The sequence below is a fragment of the Octopus sinensis genome, linkage group LG15 (genome assembly GCF_006345805.1).
Source record: "Octopus sinensis linkage group LG15, ASM634580v1, whole genome shotgun sequence".
Classification (NCBI taxonomy): Eukaryota; Metazoa; Mollusca; class Cephalopoda; order Octopoda; family Octopodidae; genus Octopus; species Octopus sinensis.
The window spans coordinates 51084277-51102167 of NC_043011.1; the positions used below are offsets into that span (position 1 = coordinate 51084277).

Sequence of the window (17891 nt, forward strand, 5' to 3'; positions counted from 1 at the left end):
GATCAAGTTTTTAATAATAGCATGTAAATATAAGGTTAAAAAAACACTTTGGATAGAAGAGCTGATGGCTGTCAACATACAATGTAAACACACACATATGCATGTATACACATACATGCATACAAATAAACACACTTTTAAAGACATTAGCACTACCATCCTAAAAAAAATAACCCATACCATGACAAAACTAGTAATGGTTTTAAAAATAAAATGAGATCTCATCAGGCACAGAGAAGTCATTAATTTGCAATGAATAAAGTAAATTTACAACTTTTGTCTTTATTAATTTTGTATTATTTCGCTGTTAAAAGCTTATACAATCCAATTTTAGAGTAAAATTTATAAATCATAATCTATGTTAAGTTAGTTTAGTTGTGATACCTGACTCACCACTTAGGTGGGCGCTAGACATAATAACTACTTAAAAGAGAGGTTATAAAAGAAAGGAGTGGTTGTGTGGTAAGTAGCTTGCATACCAACCACATGGTCCTGGGTTCAGTCCTACTGCATGGCACCTTGGGCAAGTGTCTTCTACTATAGCCTCGGGCCGACGAAAGCTTTGTGAGTGGATTTGGTAGACGGAAACTGAAGGAAGCCCGTCGTATTTATATATATATAATTCAAAATATTACATTATATAATTAGGGCTTAGTCAAATAAATTACTTTGCCACATACTGAACTAAGTAGAAATAGCAGCCAAAAAAAATTTTTTTAGCCATTTCTACTACTTAAAAGAAAATTTCTCTCAGATAATATCTGAGAGAATTTTCTTTTAAGTAGTAGAAATGGCTAAAAAAAATTTTTTTTGGCTGCTATTTCTACTTAGTTCAGTATGTGGCAAAGTAATTTATTTGACTAAGCCCTAATTATATAATGTAATATTTTGAATTCGCCTTAAATGGTCCTTTTACATACTGAACACTTGGTGAAATTGATTAATTAATTTTACCCTCAATTGTTGATATATATATATATATATATATATATGTGTGTGTGTGTGTGTGGTGTGTGTGTGTATGTGTGTGTATATGTTTGTGTGTCTGTGTTTGTTCCCCCCCCCCCAACATCGCTTGACAACCGATGCTGGTGTGTTTACGTCCCCGTAACTTAGCGGTTCGGCAAAGACACCGATAGAATAAATACTAGGCTTACAAAGAATAAGGTCTGGGGTCGATTTGCTCGACAAAAGGCGGTGCCCCGGCATGACCGCAGTTAAATGACTGAAACAAGTAAAAGAATAAAAAGAAAGAAAAAAGAAAACCATTGATCTAATCCATAATCATTATAACCAAAAGACCATTGCAACCAGCCCGCCAATTTCTTAACGACGATGACGATACCCCCACCACCATAGCACCAAGCTACGTACGGTGTATGCCAAATGTCTGCTCTGTCATGAGGTTGCAGCCAGGCCAAGTAAAACCTAAATCTGCCTGGTCCTCCACAGTTCTTAATTAGGGCTTCACTTTCATAGTTTTGCTTTACTTAGTGGAGGAGGTAGAGTCCTTGCCTATGTATTTTTTTTAATATTCGACATGCATTTTCAAAAGGTTTAATTTTGGCGATATACTAGATCTATATATTTTGTGTATTAAGTATAAAAAGCCAAACATAGCCTATAATCCAATAGAAAAAAATAAATCAAAAAAGCTAGGTAAATTCCGAAAGCGGAATACATTCTAAAGATAACCAAAATAAAAATAAAAAAACGAGTTTCTAGAATTTGGTTTAAAAAATAAACAAAAACAAACTTGGCAACCACAACAACCATCGTTGGATTAACCCAACGTTGGATTATTACTTAGGTGATTACTTAGGCACGTACTTAGGTGATCAAGAGACGAGGGCACCACAGAAATGGAAATGGTTTATGGCACCAAGGAAATCACTTTAAACTTGCTAAAATAATATTCGTAATGCATTATCTCTCTACTAAGTATAGAAGCAAAAGTTTTACTTAAAATCAATTTTAACGATATCATCGAACCCTTTGCAATTAAAAACAAAAACGGAGAAAAAATTTTAATTATAAAGTGGAAGCATATAAAAATAAACATTATTTTCCATCTTAATGCGAATTTTGTTTCATTTTGAAAAATAAAAAATAATTTTATTGTTTATCATCGTTTATATTTTGAATTATTTTTGTTAAGATTTTGAACCATTTACATTATACTTGAGGGCACCAAAACCTTTTAAGTGCTTAGGGTCTCTATGGGTCTTAATCCTATATCTTTTCACGGAAATGGTTATGTGAAGAATGTTTGATAAAGTTACTTTTGCTATTGTAAATAAATTATCATTCTGAACAGATTTTAAACGAAAGTTCAAAGTTCTCTCTCTCTCTCTCTCAGACACACACACACACACACACACAAAACACACTATACGCATACACACATATTAGCACGCACGCACGCACGCACGCACGCACGTATATATATATATATATATATATATATACACGGAATATACATGCATATCAATATACATGCAAAACATATAGCAATACATACACAGACACACACACACATATATATACAAATACACAAACATATATAGATGCAAATGATATACACACATTCATATATATTTTCTTTATGTATGAGTGCACGCGCTTCCCCAAACGCATCTACAAATATACGCACACATCTATCTGCTTCCGACCTCTCTCTTTCTCTCCCTCACACACATACACTACAAAGCTATATTTTCTAATTGTATAATCTTAGATGTTGACACATATACCCACACGGCATATATAAACATACAGACCAATTGTTTGACTTTCCTGTGTTTTGTCATTTACTTCACAAACTTAAACTGTTTTCTCTGGGTGACGCTTCACAAAGGATTATGTCTAGATCGAACTATTATCTTTTAGGTCGTTCGTGTTCGCCGTTGTTTATGTTATGGTTCTTGTTGACCACAGCAACGGCATCAAGCTTCCAGACCTACAATGTTGACCAAACTAGTGGGACTGGTCGTCGATTTGATGGAATCGGTGGCCTAAGTGGGGGAGGCGTGAGTATTACTATATTTTGTTTAAAATCATAAAGATCTGTTCGATTCTATGCTGCTTTTCACCCTTCTGATATACTGTGGATAAAACAAAGTACCTGTTTTTTAAGTATGTGTTATTTATATATAAACAATAACTCTGAGCACCTTTTCAAACTCCACCCATCTAACACACGTAGACATATTTACAAAGTCAGAAACAGCACAGCTTCCATGACTTTCAGAAACATTTTTTCACGCTGAGAGTTGCTGAAGCATGGAACAAACTGCCGGCATCAGTTGTTAGTTGTCGGAGCACTGCATCCTTCAAAACTTCCATGCTTCCTGAGATTCGCCAATACTACACCTGATTTTTTCCCCTCCATACACATGCAAGCATGTATCTGACTCTTGCATTGTTCGCTTTCCAGACATTTGTACATTACTGCATATACTCTGACAAGTTGTGGTGCACCTGAGCACTGTATACGATAATTTCATTATTATTATATTTTGGCTTAAAATTTCGCCGGGTCGTCAGCGTGTTCATTCTTCGGCATACCTACACAAGTGTGCCCCGCGACTTTGCTTCCGGATAACTTCTATAAAAGATAGATATTTTAAAATAAAATTATCTACAGATACGCTCCAGATAGTATAGATTGCGATTCTATCGGAATTTATGGAAAAAAAATTTCCATGGGCGGGGAGAGGAGTTTTGGAAAATTCCTACGACTTAGATTTGTTTCCTCATAACTTTCAGGAAAATTGATATTTCTTAATGAAATTTTCTACAAATGCCTTTCAGTGCGTGTAGATTACAATTATATCGGAATTTAATATGAAGAAATTAGTGAGCTCGTACACATACGTACTGACACATTACGGCGAAGGTAAAGAATACGCACACTCGGTGTTTAGGGGTAGGGGTTACGGTTAGGGTTACGCCGAAAACGGGTGGTGTGCGGATTCTTACATAAGCGCATTTATAGAAAAGTTAATTTAACAACATCCCTTTTTCAGAAACACAACCTGGAGCATACTTTCTGGGCTTTCTATAACTTTATTCACATTTTAGAATGTATTATAGTATAAATCGATCCACTACTTTCGTACTTCGTCTTCTGAGAGTCGAAAGACAAAGTTGACATCAGCGTGATTTACTAGTCAAAATACGGGTCGATTTCTTCCACGATGCGTGACTTAGTGGCAATGTTAGAAGTTTCGGTTCTACGTTGAGTTCAACTTCTTCCAGTGTCAGTTTTACCTTTCACCCTTTCGGGGCCAGTAAAATAATACTCAAGTACTGGGATCGATGGTGGCGAGCTGGCAGAAACGTTAGCACGCCGGGCAAAATGCTTAGCGGTATTTCGTCCGCCGTTACGTTGTGAGTTCAAATTCCGCTGAGGTCGACTTTGCCTTTCATCCTTTCGGGGTCTATAAATTAAGTACCAGTTACGCACTGGAGTCGATTTAATCGACTTAATACCTATGTCTGTCCTTGTTTGTCCCCTCTATGTTTAGCCCCTTGTGGATAATAAAGAAATAGGTTTTGACGAACATACTTCTCCAAATGTCAGATTTTGTATCTATGATAAAAACATCATTATTTTGATGAAGGCTGTGGAAATTGATTTTACCTAGCATTTTTACGCACACACACACACACATGTTCGATCAGAGACTCCTCTCTGATTGAACATGCCTTTGTTGACAGGCATTTTAACTACGATCATCCACTTTATTTTCATTGTATTTTTTTCCCAGTAATAGCCTATTCTGGACCATTGGGGTAGTAGGATGTAATTTTAGGGAGAATTGACTATTTCCTATTTCTGGCTGGTGGAGTGACCGCGAGGAGACTCTTTCGACGACATACTCTAAAGGGGATCATGCATTTATGAGGAAACGATATTACTGATATTTTATTTTATCGATCTCAAGGACCTGACTTCGCATAAAAAAACTAAGTTTTTTTCCTGGACGGTGAACATTTTAAAAGTGCTCCCTACCAATATTAATCCCTTCGTCCTTCCACTCTACTGATACGAGTTCAAATTACATTTTGTTGATAATTTGTTAGTCGTCCTCGCTGTCGTAACAGTGTTAGTAATCATAATAGTAATAATACGGTTGATACATGTTTACATTTTAAACTTGGTGCAACGAGTAAAATACAAAGAGTGCATAGATAAGAAAGATAATTGTTATAGCTGTTTGGTCCCTGGTCAGGCCTATTCCAATAGATCAAAGCAGTCGCTTACTTTGAATAAATAGAAACGGTCGCTTGTTACACGGACATTTAGTAGTAACGTAGATACTAGCATACTCGAGCTAATAAACCCAGAAGTTTTATTTACTTAAAATTGGGTATTTTCATCTTGTCATTGTTTTTAGCCTAGCACTTGCTACGCCTGACTGAATACTGAATACTATCTTCCCTATTTACTATTATTATACTATTATCCTATCTCTCGCTTACTCTGTGGCTCTCTTAAAGACAAGCAGATATGTATTTCTGGGAGTTATGAAGAAACAAAACCGAGGGGAATATTTGTGTAGGTATCCCAGTACACAAGCATACATAGTTACTGCTATACATTTAATGGCGATCTTTCGTTTTAACTCGAAATAATATAAACATTGAATTCGGTCATTTCCGTGACCACATGTTGTCTTGTCAATTGACCGAATGTTCACATTATTTCGAGTTAAAACGAAAGATCGCCCATTTAATTGTTATACGAATTTGTCTTCCGTATCACATGCTTACTTTTGGTGCTATTTAAAAATAACATGTCACGCGACTTTGTTCATTCAGATGTAGAAGTGAACAATATTTTAAGAAGCACGTCGCATTACTATTTCCATCAGCCAGTTTTCCAGGGGACGAGATTGCAACAACTTCTAGGTGCCTCACTTTTCCAATAAAAAATAATAATAACTTTATTAGTAACTTTTAAAGTTTGCGAAATTTGGTTAATTCTATCTCGAAAGCCGCAGATATATTGGTACTTGTTTCCATAGTAACAAACCAAGCTGTTGTGTCGTCTGCTCACCCGACTGAAACACGAACGGTTGTATTTGGCGGTTTTATTCGTGTTTCCCTGGACGTTTTCAAGCTAGTCTGCTTGGGACCCACCGTTCTATGGTTGACTCGTTTCTCTGCGAGTTTATGTGGCACGGGAGATACGAAAATTGTAATTTATTTGACAAACTCCTTGTGTGTATCGCAAACTTACGGTTTTGAATACAAAATATGTATTGCTTACATTCACTGAACTAGTTTAGTTTGTTTTCTGTAATTTAACGTTCATTGTAATAAGTTTTTTCGCATTATATGCGTGCTCCAGCATTTCATATGACTTTATTCATTAAAACTTATTAAAATTTCCATCGTTGAACGTTCTATCGTCGTAATGTTGTCATCATGCACAAAATGCCAGCTCCAAATCATGTTTTCTGATTGGTAAAAATGATCAAACTTTAAATCTCTAACATTTTTCTAAAATTTTTCTAGATCAAGAAATTTTTCTAGATCAAGTGAATAACAACATCAGATTCAGCTTGAAAAATTACATCAATATACCAGATTTGTGAATTTTACTTAATTTTAAAATTAAAAAAAAATGAAGCCAAACAGAAAAGATCCGAAGTTGGCAGGAATCTAGGACAGTTTACCTTCAAATTAATACATATCTCTCACCTACGCATATATATTCGTTATTTCATGCTAGCAAGTTTTTGATCTTTGGACAATTTTATTGATAACAGGAAATAGCAACAGCAAATGTCACCCTGTCACCGTTTGTAGCTCAGTCACACTGATACACACACATATGATGGGTTTCTTACAATTTCCATATGCATATGCATATATATATATATATATACTAGCAGTATCGCCCGGCGTTGCTCGGGTTTGTAAGGGAAATAACTATAAAGCATTTTTAGAGAGTTATAGCCAAAAAATAGCAAAAAAATGATGGTAAATTTTTTTTGATAGTTAAAAAGGTCGAGTTGCGTCCCCTAGACCATCTGTGGTTTGTGTTTCTGATTGTCGACCCCATGTCGAATTTATCGATCTTTTTCAGAACTGGGGGAACTTTTCAAAATTTTCGCTGCGTTAGTTTTGAATTATGACATTGGGCTATGTGTGTGTCAAGTTTCATCAAAATCGGTTGAAAGCCGTGGTCAGAGTGAGGGTACAACCAAACAGACACACAGAAACACACACAGACAAACTGCCGTTTATATAGAGATATATATATATATATAACCCATGCTAGCATGGAGAACGGACGTTAAACGATGATGATGATGATGATGATATATATATATATATATATACTTTATCCTAAAAACTGTCCGATGAACGGCAATGGGAAACTCAGAGTAACAGGTTTTGTTGAATTTTCTGCTGCTTTAAATAAAGCATATTACTCTACCACTGGTATTTGAGTACTCTTTTTTCCACCTTGTTTCACATTTATGTGTTTACTCCGGTATATATATATATATATATATATATATATATATATGCATATGCATATATGGGTACAGGATGTCATCAACTGTGTAAACAACATGAAGTATGAAAATAAATACATGAACAGCAAGGGAAAAAAATGGAAAACAGGACAAGTAAACTCAGAGAATGACCCTTCATCAGTTGTAGGCTGTCCATCTACTCCTCGTTTCGAGCATTCAATGGCAATATGAGTTTTCAAGGCCAGTTCCCATAAATTCTAAAATAAAATTTAGGATTTATAGAGGGTCAAAATTGGGAACAAAAGCAGGACAGTGGAGACATACAAGGAAAACCAAACAAAAACAAGCATGGAGGGTCATTAGACCAGAATGGGAGGAAAATAGTGAGTGCTGGGACAAATATTTTCTTTGACAAGAGAAAGAAAAGATCCAGTCCTTTTAACATACGTGCAGGAAAAGAAAAATGGTCATGTGAGGAAAAGTAAGATGGACGATGGTCACATGTGAGAAAAAAGCGAAAGAGGTGGGGAGGAGGAAGAGAGAGAGATAGATAGAAAATAGTGAAAGAGGGAGGGGGAGAAAAAGGGAATTAAAGAAGGATGGAGAAAGAAAATAGTATAGAGTCGCATCAAAAAGGTTAAGATAAACTTACTTAGAAATGGATACATGACATTCAATTAAATATGAATAATATATATGTATGCATATCTATCTATCTATCTATCTATCTATCTATCTATCTATCTATATATATATATATATATATATATATGCATATGTGGGTATAGAACATCAACAACTGTATAAACAACATGAAATACAAAAACAAACAAGTTATATGCAAACAACGAGAGAAAAAAGTGGAAAACAGGACAGGTAAAGACAGAGAACGAACCTTCATCTGCTGTCAGCTGTCTACTCTTTCACTGTTTTCTATCTGTCTCTCTTTCTCCCTCATTCTCTTTTTTTCTCTCTCTCTTATTACTCGCATGTGATCATCGTCCATCTTTCTTTTCTTGCACAGATGTTCAATGGACTGGATGTTTTCTTTTTCTCTCTTCTATCTCTTCTCTTTTCAAAGAAAATATTTCTCCCAGCGTCCACTATTTTCCTTTTGTTCTGGTCTAATGACCCTCCATATTTTCATTCGGTTTCCTTAAATGTCTCCACTGTCCTGTTTTTGTTCCCAACTTTGACCCTCCATAAATCTTAAAGACTCATATTGTCAATGAATGCTCGAAATGAGGAGTAGATAGACAGCTGACAACTGATGAAGGGTCATTCTCTGTGTTTACTTCTCCTGTTTTCCATTTTTTCTCTTGTTGTTTGCGTACTTAACTCGTTTGTTTTCGTATTTCATGTTGTTTACACAGTTGGTGATATCTCGTACCCATATAGGCATATATCACGTGACCGACCAGACCATCAGATGTTGTTACACATCGCTGGTCACAATGCGTTCACATTGTTTTAGCCTTCGAATGACGCCACCTCGCTGGCTAAGTGAGCAGGCCAACAGAAGAAAGAGTGGTGAAAGAGTATAGCAGGGATCACCACCCCCTGCCGGAGCCTCGTGGAGCTTTTTTAGGTGTTTTCGCTTAATAAACACTCACAACGCCCGGTCTGGGAATCGAAACCGCGATCCTGCGACCGCGAGTCTGCTGCCCTAACCACTGGGCCATTGCGCCTCCACATATGCATATATATATACACATATATATACATATAAATACATATATATATCATTTATATTATATTTATTTAATTGAACACTATGCATCCATTTCCAAGTCAGCTTATATATATATAACGGGAACTTTATGAAAATAAACAAAAGACGAAGGCAGGTGGAATATAAACAAACAATTGTATTAGTATGGCGCTCAGGAATATAAATAAAACAAGTCTTTTACGTTTCGAGCCTAATATATATAAAGTAATAACACAAATGGGTTGAAGCTCAAAACAGCTGTTTTAGATGTATTTTTATTGATGAACAAATCAATTACATTATGAAAAAGAAAATGTTTTCCTCAGGTTAATAAAGATTTAAATCTGAATTTTAACATTTAAGACTTGGCTCATAACAAACATATTTTGGCTCCCTCATCTTGGTGATGACCAGAGAGTGAATATATAAAGCATAGCTAGACCTTATATTAATATACCTTGATTTAGTTGGATCCTGCAAATAATTAATAATAACACACACACACACACATCCTTAAGTTTATAGGGTATGATTTGTGGGAGATTTAGTTGCTGTTTATAGCAGGTCAAATAGTAAGGTTTCCTCATTGTATCGTGATCATTTGTGTAAATGTGAGCAGTTGTATATATATGTATGTTTGCATGCATGTTTGAATGTATGTATGTTTGTTTGGGATTTGGTATGTATATATGTTTGTAAGTACAGGGGGTTTGCACTAGCATAGCTAGGTAGGGGCTGTCCGCCCCGGGCAGCACTTTTAAAGGGGCATCACTTTTAGGTCTGATGTAGGCAATATGTGTTTTTAGTGGGGTCCAGGGATAGCAAATGAAAGGGCTGCCTCGAGATGACATTTTACTCAAATTAGCTGTCGTTGGCTTCCACCAAGAGGACTCAGAGAGAGAGAGAGAGAGAGAGAGGGGGAGGGAGAGAGAGGGAGAGGGAGAGAGAGAGAGAGAGAGAGATGGCGACGGGTGAAGAAGAATCGACTCTAGTCCTGGATTAGTATTTAATTGACTCAAAATGGATGAATGGCTAAGTTGACCATAGCAGGATCTGAAAACTGAAGCTGGACTATATAGAGAGTTGCGATGGTACCACCAGGCATTCCATCCAATGCTTAATGACTTTGCTAATTTGCTGCTTGTGTGTGTGTGTGTGTGTGTGTGTTGTCAGTGTTGTGTGTGTGTACTATGTGCATATCTATATTGTAGTATACATAGTTGTATGTATATGTGTGTAAATACACACACACACACACACAAACGTAGGTATGTATGTATGAAGGTGCATGGCTCAGTGGTTAGAATGTCAGGCTTACAATCGTGAGGGTATGAGTTTGATTTCTGGACTGGGCAGTGTGTTGGGTTCTTGAGTAAGACATTTCATTTCATGTCGCTCCAGTTGTGATGTCCCTGGTGCCAAGCTGTATTAGCTTTTGCCTTTCTCTTGGACAACATTGGTGGCATGGAGAAGGAAGACTGGTATGCATGGGTGACTGCTGGTCTTCCAGAAACAACCTTGCCTGGACCTGTGCTTCTGAGGGGAGCTTTCTAGATACAATCCCATGATCATTCATGACCAAAGGGGAACTTTACTCCCTTATATTTATGTATATTTTACTATGTATATATATATATATATATATATATATACAGGGATTCCTCGACTTGCGCGAGTAATTGGGGGACGCGCAATTCGAAATTCGTGCAAGTCGAGTACCAGATATTGTTTTCTATAAATATTTTCTGGGATAACTGCTAAATATTGTTATATTGAAGAAACACTTGGAGAAAGTATTGAATGAACTTTCTTTCCATTTGAAACTAAAAAACTTTTATTGGTGACTGCTTTGTATGAATACAAATTACAAAAAATAATACAAATTGTTTAATGATTATAAACAGAAAATAGAAAAAAACATAGCAAATAAATTTACTTATTCAGTTGATCAAACATTTTTTTATAACAAGAAAAATCATGTTCCATATTTCTTTGCATTTGCATACATCGGTTAGTGTTCTCGTCAAAGTTCATTATTTGGACTTTTAAGCTTTCAATGGTTTAACTTTAACTAACATGTTATCAATTACTTAAACACAATTATTTTTACTTTATGTATATTTGAAATGATGGATAGATAACAAGATAACAGACAAGGCAATGCAGCCATGGATAATAAATATTTTTACAACAAGCGCAAGTCGAGAATACAACTCGCGCAACCTGAACACTCGGTATCAAATGTTGAACTCGCGCAAGTCGGGGAATCCCTGTATATATATATATATATATATATATATATACAGGGTGTCCCCCAAAAATGTATACACATAGTGGTTCGGCAAAAGAGAACGATAGAATAAGTGGTAGGCTTACAAAGAATAACAAATTTACAATTATTAAGGTGTGTATACATTTTTTTGGGACACCCTGTATATATATATATATATCAAAAATAAGGGTGAAAAATTGGATATTAATTTAATAATACCATCAATTTAACACCAAGTGGCTTAGCGCATAAAAACCAGGGATACAATAAAAATATATTTGTGTATATATATATATATATATATATATATATATATTATATATATATATATTATATATATATATATATTTATATATGTATCTGCATACATGTGTATGTGTGTATGTTTTTCTTCACAATTTATCTAAGTTTCTTTTTTGCAGAATTGAAGCCAGTCACTAAGAAAAAAGACAAATCATACTCAGCTTCTCTCTCGTAATGTCTTCCTGTCTATTATAATGTTCCCCTTTGTTTCTTTATTGTATTTTAGGCAACCTCTAAACTCCTTGTAAACTACCCTGAAAAACAAAGGAATGAAATACTTGATTATTTATTCAAGGTAAGTTTCATTGTTTGTTGTTGTTGTTACTGCAAAAAGAAATTGGGACTCAAACATTATATTCCGAGTTCAAACCCTGCCAAGCTCTGCTTTGGCATTCATCTCTTTGGGGTTGATAAAATAAAACCAGTCAACTACTGGGGTTGATGATATCAGCTCACTACCCCCACCCCTAAAACTACTGGCCTTGTGCCAAAATTTGAAACCATTATTATTATTATTATTCACCTGTCTTTACCTTCTGAGTTCAAATTCTGCCAAGGTCAATGAATTAAGTACCAGTTAAATACTGGGGTTGACATAATTGACTTAACCCCTCCCCCAAAATTTCAGACCTTGTGCTTTAATAGAAAGGATTATTATTATTATTATTATATTATTATTGTTAGGAAGGCGGTGAGCTGGAAGAATCATTAGCACACTGGATGACCTGGTTTTCCACTGAGACTATAGTGGAAGACACACCCATGATGTCACTCAGTGGGACTTGACCCAAAACCACATAGTTGGGAAGCAAGCTTCTTAGCATACAGCCATGGCCATGTCTGCTTCTCCATGTTGGCATGGATTGGGATGAGTTTTCTGTGAGTGTTTTACAGCTGGATGCTCTTCCTGTTGCTAACCCTTTTATTTGTCTCTTGTGACACAGATGTATGGTGTACCTGTTTTTCAAGAAACACATGGAAATCTTTACTTATTTCAGTTAGTCATTGGACTGTGGCCATTCTGTGGCATCACCTTCAAAGGATTTAGTGAAACAAATCAACACGAGTAATTATTTTTTCATCTTTGAAGTCTAGCACTTATTCTATCAGTTTCATTTGCTGAACTGCTAAGATATGGGGATGTTAACAAACCAGCACCAGTTGTCAAGTGGTGGTTGAGCCATATGTTGAGAGGGATTCTATGGGGTTTGTATAAATAATGTAACAAAAGCAAAGTTTGAAGGAAATATTAGCCCTTTTTCATACTTTCTAGAGGTAAGCAAATAGGAAATAACAGTTGCTAACGAAGGACAAAAATCATGTTACACAGTGTAATTGCTATCTGATTAAATATTCTAATGAAACTTTTTTTCTCTTTCCTATTTTTTTTTAACCTCAGCCAGGATTTGGAGCTTCATTGCAGATTCTGAAAGTAGAAATTGGTGGAGATGCTCAAAGTACAGGTGAGTTAATATCATAGATGAGTGGATATCTCCAGCCGCCTAACCTTGTCTTAGATTAAACAACAAACAACTAAACCCTCAGACTCACAGCTAATAATAGGACTCACAATCTTCACCACATGGTGAAAACAGCTTCCCAAAGACTGGGTTCCTCACTATATAAAGGCCACAAAATACTTCAGCTCTCAACAGTTGTTGAGAGAGTTATTGAGACAGAATTGTAAGTCCTCGGGCAAGTAATACACTGGGCCCTTACATTTATTTACAAACAGCAAGTCACAGCGCATATATAGTTTAGCCTTGGGTCCTTAAACCTGTGAAAATGGATGTTAATTGATGATGATAATATATGTGTATATATGTACACAAATCCACACAAACACATACATATACACATGAATGAATGTACATGTCCATCCTTATGGCTGAAAGTTGGGGACCTCAGACACAAAAATTCCCTCCTTGCTATACCTGGCAGTCTTGAGATATAGCTATACACTCTGCCAGTATCCACCCCATTGAACCCTGCCTGTCATTGTTCCACCTTCATTTTTGTTGTCCATCTGGTGTACATAGATACATATTTCACCAGTAAGTGGAGGGCCTGTGATGGTCATGATTACATTACAGAGTCCCTCCGCTACACTAATCTATAAAAACAGAAAAAGGAAAGACATCCATATTGTTAAGGAACTAAAAGCATCATCCGAACGTGGCCGATGCCAGCACCGCCTCGACTGGCTTTTGTGCCAGTGGCACATAAAAAGCACCAACCGATCGTGGCTGATGCCAGACCCCTCTGGCACCTGTGCAGGTGGCACGTAAAAAGCACCCACTACACTCATGGAGTGGTTGGCGTTAGGAAGGGCATCCGGCTGTAGAAACAATGCCAGATCAGACTGGAGCCTGGTGCAGCCACTGGCTTCCCAGACCCCGGTCGAACCGTCCAACACGTGCTAGCGCGGAAAATGGACGTTAAACGATGATGATGATGATGATGATGATAGAATCAATTGCTATAACCGTTTCCTGTTTCAGATGGTAGTGAGGCATCCCATATGCACAACAGTTGGGAAGAGAACTATTTCCGAGGTTATGAATGGTGGTTACTTAAAGAAGCAAAAAAGGTAAGAACTTGAAATCTGCTGGAAATTAGGATCTCATTTCATGACCACCTATGACTGCATTCTTCTTTTCCTTTTCTTTCTCTCTCTCCGTGCTCTCTTTCTTTCTCTCACATTGATCATTTACTCTTTTACTCTTTTACTTGTTTCAGTCATTTGACTGCGGCCGTGCTGGAGCACCGCCTTTAGTCGAGCAAATCGACCCTGGGACTTATTCTTTGTAAGCCCAGTACTTATTTTATCGGTCTCTTTTGCCGAACCGCTAAGTGACGGGGACGTAAACACACCAGCATCGGTTGTCAAGCAATGCTAGGGGGACAAACACAGACACACTAACATATACACACACACTTATATATATATATACATATATACGATAGGCTTCTTTCAGTTTCCGTCTACCAAATCCACTCACAAGGCATTGGTCGGCCCGGGGCTATAGCAGAAGACACTTGCCCAAGGTGCCACTCAGTGGGACTGAACCCGGAACCATGTGTTTGGTTAGCAAGCTACTTACAACACAACCACTCCTGCGCCATTTGTTCATTTTTTTCTTACTTTCTTTCTCTCTCTTTCACATTCATACCTCTTTTTCCTTCCCTCATTCCTTCTTTTACATCTTTCTCTTTTTCCATTTTGTCTGTGTCTATCTGTGTAACCAACAGAGACTTCCATCATTTTTGTCTGTTGCTAGGGAACCTGGTATTACTCAAGCAATACAGCACAGCATGCCTAATCCTGGAATTGAACTCTCGGCATTATGATTATGAGCCGAACACGCTAATAACTAGGCCATGTGCTTTCACACACACACACACACACACACACACACACACACACACACATGCACACACACAACATGCACACACACAACATGCACACATAACCAGGCATTAACTCTTTAGCATTTAGATTATTCTGTTAAATATAATACTTATTTAGATTTTTTAAAATTAATGATGTATTATTTCATAACCTTGAGATTTCAATGATGTAATTATTTATTTTAGAATGACATTGTGGGGTAGGTGTGAAAAGCTGGATCTGGCTGGTTTGAAAATAAAACAAGTAGAATATTTGGGTCAGATATGGCTAGTTTAAATGCTAAAGGTTTAAAGCTTGGTGCAGTCCTCTGGATTGTTGACTCCCGTCAAACTATGTCAAACTATGTCAACTATGTCAAGCAGGGAAAACGCTGCTGCTGCTGTTGATAATGATCATGATATTCTTTTCTACTCTAGCGGATATTCTTTTCTACTTTATGGGGAGGGGGCCAGCTGATTTGATCGACTCCAGTACACAACTGGTACTTAATTTATCGACCCTGAAAGGATGAAAGGCAAAGTCGATCTCAGCAGAATTTGTAAATATTTATTTCTTTATTGCCCTCAAGGGACTAAACATAGAGGGGACAAACAAGGACAGACAAAGGGATTAAGTCAATTACGTTGACCCCAGTGCATAACTGGTACTTGTTTAATTGACCTGGAAGGATGAAAGGCAAAGTCGACCTCAGCAGAATTTGTAAATATTTATTTCTTTATTGCCCACAAGGGGCTAAACATAGAGGGGACAAACAAGGACAGACAAAGGGATTAAGTCAATTATGTTGACCCCAGTGCATAACTGGTACTTATTTAATTGACCTGAAAGGATGAAAGGGAAAGTTGACCCTGGCAGAATTTGAACTCAGAATGGAGCAGCAGATAAAATACCGCTAAGCATTTTGCCCAGCGTGCTAGGGATTCTGCCAGCTTGCCACCTCAGTAATGATAATGATATTGTGTCACTTGCTATTGTTTAATATTCACTGTTTATATGCTGTTACTTTCTACACTGTGAGTAAGACGGTGAGCTGGCAGAATGGTTACCACACTGGGCAACATCCTTTTGGGGTTGACAAAATAAGTACCAATTGAACATTGGGTTTGATATAATCAATTTGGAGGCGCAATGGCCCAGTGCTTAGGGCAGCAGACTCGCGGTCATAGGATCGCGGTTTCAATTCCCAGACCGGGCGTTGTGTGTGTTTATTGAGCGAAAACACCTAAAAACTCTACGAGGCTCCAGCAGGGGGTGGTGATCCCTGCTGTACTCTTTCACCACTCTTTCTTCTGTTGGCCTGCTCGCTTAGCCAGCGGGGTGGCGTCATTCGAAGGCTAAAACAATGCGAACGCATTGTGACCAGTGATGTGTAACTACATCTGATGGACTGGTCGGTCACATGACGTGACGTGATAATCAATTTACCCTCCTCCTCGAAATTGCTAGCCTTGTACCAAAATTTGAAATCATTACTAACATTGAAAGTAATGTGAAGGCACATGGCTCAGTAGTTAGAGCATCAGGCTCACAATCACGAGGTAGTGAGTTCGATTCCCTGATTGGTGTGTTTGTTGTGTTCTTGAACAAGACACTTTATTTCACGTTGCTCCAGTTCACTCACTCATCTGTAGAAATGAGCTTCAATGTTACTGGAGCCAAGCTGTATCAGCCTTTGCTTTTCCCTTGGGCAACATCAGTGGTGTGAAAACAGGAGACTGGTATGAATGGGTGACTGCTGGTCTTCCATAAACAACCTTGCTTGGACTTGTGCCTCAGAGTGGAACTTTTCAGGTGCAATCCCATGGTCATTCATGACTGAAGGGGGTCTTTACCCTTTTAGCTCCATGAAAAAACTGTTTATTTTGGATATGAAATTATGATATACAATGTCTCTCCCTTAAGATTTCTCAGACAAAATCAATCATTTACCAAACATGGTAATCTCTTTCTAATATAATTATTCTTTGATTATCTTTCAGAGAAACCCTTCAATAAAACTCTATTGTCTACCTTGGGGTTTCCCTCATTGGATTGGCAATGGAACTTTGAGCCCTTATAAGACTCCCTTGGTGACAGCAACTTATGTGACCAAATGGATTCTTGGTGCCAAGACCCATCACAATTTGACCATGGACTATGTTGGGGTGAGTATTATTATTGGTTGCTATTTCTTGTTGTTGCTATTTCTTGTTGTTGCTATTTCTTGTTGTTGCTATTTCTTGTTGTTGCTACTACTATTGCTGTTGCTGCTGCTGTTGTCACCGCCGCTGCCACTGCCGCAGCCGCCACCGCCGCCGCCACTGCCACCACCACCACCACCACCACCACCAACAACAACAACAACAACACCACCACCACCAACACCACAACCATCACCACCACCACCACCATCAACATGTTCTGGCATGTCATCATTGCCTCATTATTGTTCTTTTCCTTCTCTTCCTGCAGCATCATGTTTATCATCATCACCATTAATGGTATTATTGTAGTCATCATCATAATCATAATCATTGTTGTCTTGGCCAGCTTCATTTGGATCTATCATCATCATCATCATCATCATCATTGCCCTCCTCCTCCCTCTCCATCATACTCATCATCATCATGAACACCATCATATTTATCATCCTTATAATTTTTGTCCTTCCCACTAACTTGTTTCACATCACCATCATCTTCATCATCATTGTCATT

The 17891-nt window shown here is 37.3% G+C and overlaps 1 protein-coding gene across 1 annotated transcript in view; it reads left to right on the plus strand.

Moving 5' to 3' along the window:
- Positions 1–2652: 2652 nt before the first annotated feature.
- Positions 2653–17891, plus strand: part of LOC115219738 (galactocerebrosidase) — a 47377-nt gene continuing 32138 nt past the window's right edge. The window contains exons 1-5 of the mRNA XM_029789961.2: positions 2653–3029; positions 12009–12077; positions 13182–13245; positions 14284–14372; positions 17174–17338. Of these exons, the coding sequence (XP_029645821.1) occupies positions 2862–3029; positions 12009–12077; positions 13182–13245; positions 14284–14372; positions 17174–17338 (555 nt within the window). The 5' untranslated portion in view covers positions 2653–2861. The remainder of the gene's footprint in view (positions 3030–12008; positions 12078–13181; positions 13246–14283; positions 14373–17173; positions 17339–17891) is intronic.